At 39.9% G+C, this 11,810-nt stretch overlaps 2 protein-coding genes across 2 annotated transcripts; both read left to right on the top strand.

Annotated features, from left to right (window-relative positions):
* The first annotated feature begins 260 nt into the window (after nt 1-260).
* zgc:103586 lies at nt 261-1,974 on the top strand. Its single transcript, XM_024012590.2, has 5 exons — nt 261-424; nt 582-710; nt 859-970; nt 1,351-1,408; nt 1,619-1,974. The coding sequence occupies exons 1-5, from the start codon at nt 418-420 to the stop codon at nt 1,727-1,729; spliced, it is 417 nt and encodes a 138-aa protein (XP_023868358.1). The 5' UTR covers nt 261-417; the 3' UTR covers nt 1,730-1,974.
* Nucleotides 1,975-2,403: 429 nt separating this feature from the next.
* LOC111953852 (mitochondrial fission 1 protein) lies at nt 2,404-9,558 on the top strand. The gene is made up of 5 exons (XM_023973357.2): nt 2,404-2,511; nt 3,865-3,997; nt 8,306-8,382; nt 8,570-8,675; nt 8,865-9,558. Exons 1-5 carry the CDS (start codon nt 2,467-2,469, stop codon nt 8,969-8,971), a joined length of 468 nt encoding a protein of 155 aa, XP_023829125.1. The 5' UTR covers nt 2,404-2,466; the 3' UTR covers nt 8,972-9,558.
* Nucleotides 9,559-11,810: the final 2,252 nt, after the last annotated feature.

The raw sequence follows: 11,810 nt of genomic DNA, 5'->3' as shown, positions 1-11,810 counted from the left end.
GTATGCAAGCCTTTTTGTCACTTTAATTACAAATAAAGCTAGTAAGAAAACTGGTCACCTTGCAAAATATGTAAATGTGTGTGAATGTATTCTTTGAATGTGTGTTTACTGTAGTTATTCTTTCAACAGAACAACGAAATGCCTGGTTCCGCTGTGGCTGGTGGCACAATGCAATTCTCCCCAAAATGACGCACACGTTCAACGAACCAATGGCGTAGAGGTCAACATTACACAAGCGGGAGTTAGTCCCTTCTGATGTAAGATTTTTTTTTGCAAGACAAAACCAACTTGTGCGCTGCTGCCTCGGTACCGTAACTTGAATGAAGTTGTCCTACTCTGATCTCCAAGTTCTCKGTTTCAAAAGGATTCAAAGTTGCATAGCCTACTTGTGGAAGACCCTTTTCGATTCCAACCGATATGACAGGCAAGTGCACTAACAATAGAGAGACCGCTATCTTTTATTGCCAACAGTATTTTAAACACAGAGTAAGGCAATCCTAAATATGACAGACAGAGTTAAAAGCATTACGTTTGTAAGTTTGTGTTGATTTTATTTATTCTGTGTCCTACTCATATCCCAGGCACAGACAACGCAAAAGTCAAGGAGCTCGTTTTAAAGTGCATGCTTGCACGGGAAATGGCATATTGCCCCTACAGCCGGTTCCCGGTCGGTGCCGCCATATTGACAGCAGATGGCGCTATAATTACGGGTAATATCTTAGTCAAGGAGCTTAGATATTACTGACTGATGTCARTTTTATTCTCTCAACAGCACATTTGACATTTTATGCTAATTGCAGTAAAATTGAATTCGACATGGAATATGTTGTCCTTTGTGTGTGGTTGTTTGTGTAATAGGTTGCAATGTGGAAAATGCCTCTTTTGGCCTCACAGTATGTGCTGAGCGAACAGCAATACAGAGAGCCATAGCAGAGGGACACAGGAAATTCAGTGCTATCGCTGTTACATGGTGAGATACTGGCCCAGTAGCCCTCCGTATTCATACCTTCTAAATTACTTCTATGACTGGTGAGACTGAACATATTGAATTGTCTATAACCATGATCTCTAATAACCAGGCTAACCATGTCTCTGGCTGTCTCTGTTTTTTTTCTTCTTTCTTTCTTTCTTTCTTTCTCTCTCTCTCTCTCTCTCTCTCTCTCTCTCTCTCTCTCTCTCTCTCTCTCTCTCTCAATTCAATTTCCATTTAATTACATTTTCAATTTAAGGGGCTTCATTGGAATGTGAAACATATGTTTACATTGCCAAAGAGAGTTGTGTGTGTGTGTGTGTGTGTGTGTGTGTGTGTGTGTGTGTGTGTGTGTGTGTGTGTGTGTGTGTGTTCTGTAGTGACATCAAAGATAGTTTTGTGGGACCTTGTGGAGCTTGTCGGCAGGTGCTCATTGAGGTAAGGTCACCACTGATATTTCACAGAACAAAATATAATAATATATCCACAGGCAGCAGGCAAGGATTATGTTTGTACACAATGCGCCTCTAAATCTTTATAAAAATTGTACTACTTTCTTATAGAGTTACATGATATATATATATAGATATGTAATTGTCAACTGTGTTATAAGTCACTCTCTCTCTCACTCTTTCTCTCTCTCCSCAGTTTGGAACAGATTGGGTTGTGTACTTGACTAAGCCAGATGGATCATACAAAGAAACCAGCCTCAAAGAACTGCTCCCTCTAGCTTTCTCGCCAGCCCACCTAGGACATTAACTGACACAGCCATGGACATAGCCATAGTTAGCCTACACAGTTACAGTAATTCACACAGTATAGATATGATATTTCACATTCAAAATACTTATTCTCGCCACGTTCCATTTAGATGTAGTGGTACAGCCAGGCAGAATTTATATTTAGAAATATTATATACACGTTTTTTTCAGAAGAGAAAATACAACTATGTTCAAGTACCATTAAAATGACTGTTTGCATCAAATAAAACCATATGATTTTAACGTTTGTGTGTTTTCATTTATTATTGTATTTGCATATGATTTAGCAAAAACGTCTTCAATTGGAAACATGGAAATAATATAATGTTTGCTAAAATTATATGGCTAGCTAGGGGCTCCCGAGTGGCGCAGCAGTCTAAGGCACTACATCTCAGTGCTAGAGGTGTCACTACAGACCCTGGTTTGATTCCAGGCTGTATCACAACTGACCATGATTGGGAATCCCATAGGGCGGTGCACAGTTGCCTCAGTGTCATCCGGGTTAGGGTTTGGCAGGGGTAGGTCATCATTGTAAATAAGAATTTGTTCTTAACTGACTTGCCTAGTTAAAGGTAAAAAAAATCATATTTGCTTGCCACGTGGTAAAAGTGGGAGTTTCCAGTCACTTCCGGAAACATGGCTAGGTCGAAAATATACAGTATTTTCAACCTAGAAACTTGGAGGCTGTTGTCACGTGCTAAAAGTGGGCATTTCCAGTCCGTTACTTCCGGAAACATGGAGGCTGTTGTGAGTGAATTGGTAGCACCCGAAGACCTTTTGGTAAATTTACGTTTTATAATTCTCTTGATTTATAACAAAGCTGTATCATGTTCAGACAAAACGGTGTCGGAGATACCCAGCTTTCCAGATACACTCGTTAATATGTGATCAAACGTTTACAACAGTTAAAGTGTAGAAGTGAAACATATGCTAGCTAACGTTATCTAGCCATATTGCTAGTAGCTAGCTAGCTACAGTAACGTTAGCTGTCATTCCTTACACATAATCACTAACACTAGCTGCGTTCTGTTGGGTCGTTTTGCCTAACTACACAGTATACAGATATGTATGAAGCCTTTTGATTGATAGTTTAATCCAACGAAAAGTTTAAAAGCCAAGTGTTGAGCGCATTGTTGTGTTTTTCATATTGCATCTTGAATGCTGTTCGACCAACGTTAGTTAGCTTGCACAACACGCGTTTTTTATTTTTTTTATTTCACCTTTATTTAACCAGGTAGGCTAGTTGAGAACAAGTTCTCATTTACAACTGCGACCTGGCCAAGATAAAGCAAAGCAGTTCGACACATACAACAACAGAGTTACACATGGAATAAACAAACATACAGTCAATAAAACAGTAGAAAAAGTCTATATACAGTGTGTGCAAATGAGGTAGGATAAGGGAGGTAAGGCAATAAATAAGCCATGGTGGCGAAGTAATTAGAATATAGCAATGAAACACTGGAATGGTAGATGTGCAGAAAATGAATGTGCAAGTAGAGATACTGTGGTGCAAAGGAGCAAGATAAATAAATAAATACAGTATGGAGATGAGGTAGTTGGGCTATGTACAGGTGCAGTGATCTGTGAGCTGCTCTGACAGCTGGTGCTTAAAGCTAGTGAGGGAGGTATGAGTCTCCAGCTTCAGTGATTTTTGCAGTTTGTTCCAGTCATTGGCAGCAGAGAACTGGAAGGAAAGGCGGCCAAAGGAAGAATTGGCTTTGGGGGTGACCAGTGAGATACACCCGTGCTACGGGTGGGTGTTGTTATCGTGAGCTGAGATAAGGCAGAGATTTACCTAGCAAAGACTTATAGATGACCTGTAGCCAGTGGGTCTGGCGATAAATATGTAGCAAGGGCCAGCCGACTAGAGCATACAGGTCGCAGTGATATCACGCTTGACCATGATACAGCATTAATGTAGCTACTGTACTGTCAACATCAAACTTCCATTACTAAAGGTCTCGGATTAATATTTTTATTTTATTATTATGACAGGAATACAGTCTTGGAATATGCTACAACAATTGAGATTGTTTATTATCACTGCCTTCAGTAAATTCACCAGTAAAGACTATCAACACCCTGAACCCACTAAAGGTACCCATATTTGTTCTGTTTTTTGACCATCAGAAATTTGAGAAGAAGTACAACTCTGAATTGGTGAAGGGGGGCGTATCGAAGGAGACCAAGTTTGAATATGCATGGTGTCTGACCCGGAGCAAGTATTCAAGTGACATCAAGAAAGGAATCGTATTGCTGGAAGGTGGGTAGCCTACAGTAGTTCTGTACTCGGAAGACAATAAGATATCCTTACAAATGCCTCTCATAAAATAATGATGTACAGTGCCTTCGGAAAGTATTCAGACCCCTTGACCGTTTCCACATTTTGTTACATTACAGCCTTATTCTAAAATGGATTCAATAAATWAAAAATKCGCAGCAATCTACACTAGAGGTCGACCGATTATGATTTTTCAACGTCGATACCGATTATTGGAGAACAAAAAAAGCCGATACCGATTAATCGGCCGATTTAAAACATTTTTTTTTAAAGTATTTATATATATATATATCATACATACACACACGTTTTTGTAATAATGACAATTGCAACAATACTCAATGAACAATGAACACTTTTATTTTAACTTAATATAATACATAAATAAAATCAATTTAGTATCAAATAACATGAGAATATATGTTAAAACGAACCACCAGCTTTCATGGGTCTTCGATATTCCCAGTTAAGAAGTTTTAGGTTGTAGTGCAGAAAGCAGAGCTTGTCTGCATGGTCCCCTGTCAGTCTGCTCCTCCGCGAAACACAGACCTTATTTGAAGTAGATCAAGACATTCTCTATGGAAGACATGAACGGTAAAATAACGAAGGAACCCCTTTCAAGTTCAGCCGCAAGTTATTACAGGAACTATAACCCGTCGACTATTTCTCTCTAAACCATATACCTTTGACTAATCCGGAAACTATCACCTCGAAAACAAAACGTTTATTCCTTTCCGTATTTTATCTAACAGGTGGCATCCATGAGTCTAAATATTCCTGTTACATTGCACAACCTTCAATGTTATGTCATAATTACGTAAAGTTCTGGCAAAGTAGTTCGCAAAGAGCCAGGCGGCCCWAACTGTTGCATATACCCTGACTCTGCGTGCAATGAACGCAAGAGAAATGACACAATTTCACCTGGTTAATATTGCCTGCTAACCTGGATTTCTTTTAGCTAAATATGCAGGTWTAAAAATATATACWTGTGTATTGATTTTAAGAAAGTCATTGATGTTTATGGTTAAGTACACATTGGAGCAATGACAGTCATTGATTGATTGTTTTTTATAAGATAAGTTTAATGCTAGCTAGCAACTTACCWTAGCTTACTGCATTCGCGTAACAGGCAGGCTCCTCGTGGAGTGCAATGTAATCAGGTGTTAGKGCATTGGACTAGTTAACTGTAAGGTTGCAAGATTGGATCCCCCAGAGCTGACAAGGTTAAAAATCTGTCGTTCCACCCCGTTCCTAGGCCGTCATTGAAAATAAGAATGTGTTCTTAACTGACTTGCCTAGTTAAATAAAGATTAAATAAAGGTGTAAAAAAAATTATAATAATAATTTAAAAATCGGCAAATCGGGGCCCAAAAATACTGATTTTCGATTGTTATGAAAACTTGAAATCGGCCCTAATTAATCGGCCATTCCGATTAATCGGTCGATCTCTAATCTACACACAATACCCCATAATGACGAAACAAAAACAGTTTTTTAGACATGTATGCACATGTATAAAAAACAGAAAAGCCTTATTTACAGAAGTATTCGAACCCTTTGCGATGAGACTCGAAATTGAGTTGAGGTGCATCCTGTTTCCATTATTCTTGAGATGTTTATATAATTTCCCACAGTTGACAGTGCATGATTGAGKAAAAACAAAGCCATGAGGTCGAAGGAATTGTCCGTAGAGCTCCTGGACAGGATTGTGTCGAGGCACAGATTTATGTATTTATTTTATTGAGCCTTTTATTTAACTAGGCAAGTCAGTTAAGAACAAATTCTTATTTACAATGATGGCCTACCCAGATCTGGAGAAAGGTACAAAAACATTTCTGCAGCATTGAAGGTCCCTGAGAACACAGTGGCTTCCATCATTCCTAAATGGAAGAAGTTTGGAACCACCAACACTCTTCCTAGAGCTGGTCAAACTGAGCAATCGGGGGAGAAGGGCCTTGGTCAGGGAGGTGACCAAGAACCCAATCTCTGCACCACTCCACCAATCAGGCCTTTACGGTAGAGTGGCCAGACGGAAGCCCTCCTCAGTAAAATGCATATGACAGCCCGCATGGAGTTTGCAGAAAGGCACGTAAAGACTCTCAGACCATGAGAAACAAGATTCTCTGGTCTYATGAAACCAAGATTGAAATCTTTGGCCTGAATGCCAAGCGTAAATTCTGAAGGAAACCTGGCACCATCCCTACTGTGAAYCATGGTGGTGTCAGCATCATGCTGTGGGGATGTCTTTCAGTGGCAGGGACTGGAAGACTAGTCAGGATCGAGGCAAAGATGAACGGAGCAACGTACATGATGAAAACCTACTCCAGAGCGCTCAGGACCTCAGACTGGGGCGAAGGTTCACCTTCCAACAGGARAACGACCCTAAGCACACAGCCAAACAACGCAGGAGTGGCATCGGGACAYGTCTCTGAATGTCCTTGAGTGGCKCAGCCAGAGCCCGGAKTTGAACCCGATTTGAACATCTCTGGAGCGACCTGACAATAGCTGTGCGGCGACGCTCCCCATCCAAGGCTGTAATCGATGCCAAAGGTGCTTGAATAAAGTACAGAGTAAAGGGTCTGAATACTTGTGAAAATGTAATATTTCAGTTTTATTTTTATATTTTTTATACATGAGCAAAAAAATCTAAACCTGTTTTTGCTTTGTCATTATTGGTATTGTGTGTAGATTGATGAGGGGGGTGGGAACTATTTTAAAAAACAATACCTAACGTATCAAAATGTGGAAAAAGTCGAGGTCTGAATACTTTCCCGAAGGCCCTGTATATAAGTGATTGGATCTTTTTGGAATGAAATGCTGACATAGTGCAACGTAAAGTGCATTGGCCTACTTAAACTTTTAGGGATAGGGGGCAGCATTTTCACTTTGGATGAATAGCGTGCCCAGAGTGAACTGCCTCCTACTCTTATTACTATTGGATAGAAAACACTCTGAAGTTTCTAAAACTGTTTGAATGATGTCTGTGAGTATAACAGAACTCATATGGCAGGCAAAAACCTGAGAAAAAATCCAAACAGGAAGTGGGAATTCTGAGGCTGGTCGATTTCAACTCATCCCTATTGAAATCCCAGTGGATAAGGATCTGTTTGCACTTCCTACGGCTTCCACTAATGTCAACAGTCTGTAGAATGTTGAATGAAGCTTCTACTGTGATGTTGAGCCGGATGAGCTGTTTAAGTCAGTGTCTGGCAGAGAGCCAGGTCTGGTCATGTGCATTCCACATGATATCGACTTGCGTTCCATTACTTCTATAGACACACAGGAATCTCCAGTTGAACGTTATTGGATATTTATGATAACAACATCCAAAGATTGATTCTATACTTAGTTTGCCAAGTTTACTCGACCTGTAATATAACTTTTTGAAGTTTTCGTCCGAAGTTCGCTGACCTGCACGAGCGTTTGGATATGTGTACTAAACGTGCTAACAAAAGTAGCTATTTGGACATAAATAATGGACGTTATCGGACAAAACAACAATTATTGTGGAACTAGGATTCCTGGGAGTGCATTCGATGAAGATCATCAAAGGTAAGGGAATATTTATAATGTAATTCGTATTTCTGTTGACTCCAACACGGCGGAGAAATGTTGTTTCTATCTGAGCGCCGTCTCAGATTATTGCATGGTTTGCTTTTTCCGTAAAGTTTTTTTGAAATCTGACACAGAGGTTGCATTAAGAACAAGTTTATCTCTAATCATATGTAAACATGTATCTTTCATCAGATTTATGATGAGTATTTCTGTTATTTGATGTGGCTCTCTGCAATTTCTCCGGATATTTTGGAGCATTCTGAAACATGGCGCCAATGTAAACTGAGATTTTTGGATATAAATAGCACATTATCGAACAAAACATACATGTATTGGTAACATATGTCCTATGAGTGTCATCTGATGAAGATCATCAAAGGCTAGTGATTAATTTTATCTCTTTCTGCTTTTTGTGACTCCTATCTTTGGCTGGGAAAATGGCTGTGTGTTTTTTGGACTTAGCGTGATCTAACATAATCATATGTTGTGTTTTGCTGTAAAGCATTTTTAAATCGGACACGATGGTAGATTAACAAGATGTTTATCTTTCATTTGCTGTATTGGACTTTTTCATGTGTGAAAGTTACATATTTCTAAAAGATATATTTTTTGAATTTCCCACGCTGCCTTTTCAGCGGAATGTCGTCGAGGGTTCCGCTAGCGGAACGTGTGTCCTAGAAAGTTTAACCACCTGAGAATAATGTTACTGGGACTGTTGCTCAATTTGTTTTATAGAGCTGGTTAACAAGGGATCAAAGGACGATGCCAGAGACTTCCTGTTCTACCTAGCTGTGGCCAACTACAGACTTAAGGTGACATTCACTGTACTACTATTACTATTACTACTACTACTATTACCCCCCAGGTTTTAAGAGATAATTTATTGTAATGAAATAGATTACTCTGTCTCCCATCTCTGAGTTGATTGTGGAAGATATCATTGCACCTTTTACTCAATTGTATCTCTCTCTCTCTCTATCGCTCCATATATCATCACAGGATTATGAGAAAGCTCTGAAGTACATCCGCACTCTCCTGAAGAATGAACCTGGGAACAAGCAAGCCTTGGAGCTGGAAAAGCTCATAGACAAGGCTCTAAAAAAAGGTGAATGGCGAAGAACAGGGAGCATATATGAAGGCTGGATAGTTAGTTTTGAACAAATAGTTCTAATTTGAATAATTTCCTTGTCTCCTTCATGATCACTGATGTAGCAGGACATGACGGGTAGAAGATGGATAGGTGTAAGTAATAAGGGCAATGTTCATGTTTTGACATTCACTTTTTTCCACACAGATGGCTTGGTCGGCATGGCGATCGTCGGGGGAATCGGCCTGGGCGTGGCCGGATTAGCAGGCCTCATCGGATTGGCTGTGTCTAAGGGTCATGGTCCGAGGTCCTAATATGAAGTGTGGAGGGCCTTAGCTTTACTAACACACCTCAAAGAAAGACTGACGACAAGCATTCTCTTAACTTGTCCCCCATAACAAATTCAACTACGGTTGGAAATGGATGGTGTTTCCAAAGATGAGAAGATCACCCGATGAGCTTCCAAAAACATCTCACTCACATTGTCCATGGAATAATGTTTGGGGATTGGTTTCTGAAAGTAGCCTTAATTTCACTTAAATTGTCTTTGTATTTTAACAGGTGTTTTGATTCCAGTGAATTCGACATGTGTATATTCATACAGAAGTATATTGTGCCACATTTTTTTCTTCCATATTATACAGTGTAAATAAGGGTGATGAAATATGTAGCTGAATGGAATGGCATTTCTTGACTTACTGCCCTCAGTATGTTAGTTAGCAAGATGAATACCCAACTAATTTGTCTTTAATTTGCAGTGTAGAAGTCAAAATAACAGTATTTATCCACAATATAGCACCATTTACTCAAGTGATCGTAATAACAGGATACTAACATGATTATGATTGTTTTGTATCTGGTGTAATGTAATACATCAAAATACCAAGACTTATCAACTTTTGATTGTAAATGAATTCATTTAAAGTTGTTATGGTTCTTAATGTACACATTTGGAATGCACTATTGGAGATAAGATACATCATTGTCATCATATCCTTGCAGATGTTCAGTGTAAACCAACCACACGTTTGTGTCACTGCATGCTTTGTTGTGTTTTGAATTGTTATAAATGATCAACAGGATGGAAGGAAATGAATAAAGGGCAGWGCTAGTATACACGCACAATGTTGGCAGACCCATCTCCCAGTCTGTTCAATCTATCAACGTCATTCTCTAAAGGGATCGTCTATTGATCGACCAAAGTACAGTTTGCACTCCTCAATCCTCCCTGACCTGCTCGTTGTTTTCACACGTCTAACTCGCATTCTCTTTACTGTTGATGTGCATGTGCCAGGGTTGTGTTCATTATGGCAAACCGTAGCAAAAGGTTTTGCAACAGAAAACAAAAACAAGCATTTCTTATTAGTTCAGGTAGCCTACTCCAGGTAGCCCTAGTTCATGTAGCTTCTCCCTGTTTCAGTCCATTTTCTTCTGTTTGGAGCGGGTCGAGAGTTTCAAGTTCCTTGGTTGTAAACATCACTAAGGACCTATCACGGTCCAAACACACCAAGACAGTCATGTAGAGCACTCCCCAAAGCCTATTCCCCCACAGGAGGCTGAAAAGATTTGGCATGGGACCTCAGATCCTCAAAAAGTTATACAGCTGCACCATCGAGTGCATCCTGACTGGTTGCAGCACCGCTTGGTATGGCAACTGCTCGGCATCCAATCGCAAGGCGCTACAGAGGGTAGTGCGTACGGCCCAGTACATCACTGGGGTCAAGCTTCCTGCCATCCAGGARCTCTATACCAGGCGGTGTTAGAGGAAATGCCCTAACAATTGTCAAAGGCTCCAGCCACCCAAGTCCTAAACTGTTCTCTCTGCTATCGCACGGCAAGCGGTACCAGAGCGCCAAATCTGGGACCAAAAGGCTCCTTAACAGCTTCTACCCCCAAGCAATAAGGTTGCTGAACAGTTAATCAAAGGGCTACCAGAACTATTTACATTGACCCCCTTATTGCTAATTCTGATTCATATTTTTTTCTGCACTGACTCTTGCACAGGCTCGTTGTAAGCTCACTGTACTCTAACCACACACTCACACATACGTACTAAACTGACACTCCAACACACACATGGACAAACCACACAAACACTCACACACACATAAACTCAGCAAAAAAAAAAAAAAACATTTTTCAGGACCCTGCTTTTTAAAGATAATTCGTAAAATTCAAATAACTTCACAGATTCCTTGTAAAGGGTTTAAACACTGTTTCCCATACTTGTTAAATGAACCATAAACAATTAATGAACATGCACCTGTGGAACGGTTGTTAAGACACTAACAGCTTATAGACCGTAGGCAATTAAGTCACAGTTATGAAAACTGAAAGAGGCCTTTCTACTGACTCTGAAAAACACAAAAGAAAGATGAACCAGGGTCCCTGCTCATTGGGACCTGGTGGAAGAGTGGGGTAACATCTCATAGCAASAACTGGCAAATCTGGTGCAGTCCATGAGGAGGAGATGCACTGCACTACTTAATGCAGCTGGTGGCCACACCAGACACTGACTGTTACTTTTGATTTTGACCCCCCTTTGTTCAGGTACACATTATTCCATTTCTGTTAGTCACATGTCTGTGGAACTTGTTCAGTTTATGTCTCTGTTGTTGAATCTTGTTATTTTCATACAAATATTTACACATGTTAAATTTGCTGAAAATAAACGCAGTTGACAGTGAGGACGTTTCTTTTTTTGCCGAGTTTACATTCACATTCCTTCACTCTATTCAATTACGCTGCTGCTACTCTGTTTATTATCTATGCATAGTCACATGACCCCTTCCTGCATGTACATTATTACCTCGACAAACCTATACACTGCACATTGACTTGGTACCTGAACACCTTGTATATAGCCTTGTTTTTGTTATTTTATTGTGTACAATTGGCCCAGCGTCGTCCGAGTTTGGCAGGTGTAGGACGTCATTGTAAATAAGAATTTGTTCTTATCTGACTTGCCTAGTTAAATAAAGGTTAAATATATATATATATATTTTAATTGTTGGTTAAGAGGTTGTAAGTTATCATTTCATGGTAAGGTCTACACCTGTATTATTCGACGCATGTGACAAATAACATTTGATTTGGCTGTTCACTAGCCTAGTTGAGTTTGGTGTCAAACGCTCCAGAATGGATTCACTCACT

Source organism: Salvelinus sp. IW2-2015, linkage group LG3 (assembly GCF_002910315.2).
Source record: "Salvelinus sp. IW2-2015 linkage group LG3, ASM291031v2, whole genome shotgun sequence".
Classification (NCBI taxonomy): Eukaryota; Metazoa; Chordata; class Actinopteri; order Salmoniformes; family Salmonidae; genus Salvelinus; species Salvelinus sp. IW2-2015.
Note: the sequence above shows the minus strand (reverse complement) of the source record. Positions and strands in the feature narration are given on the sequence as shown.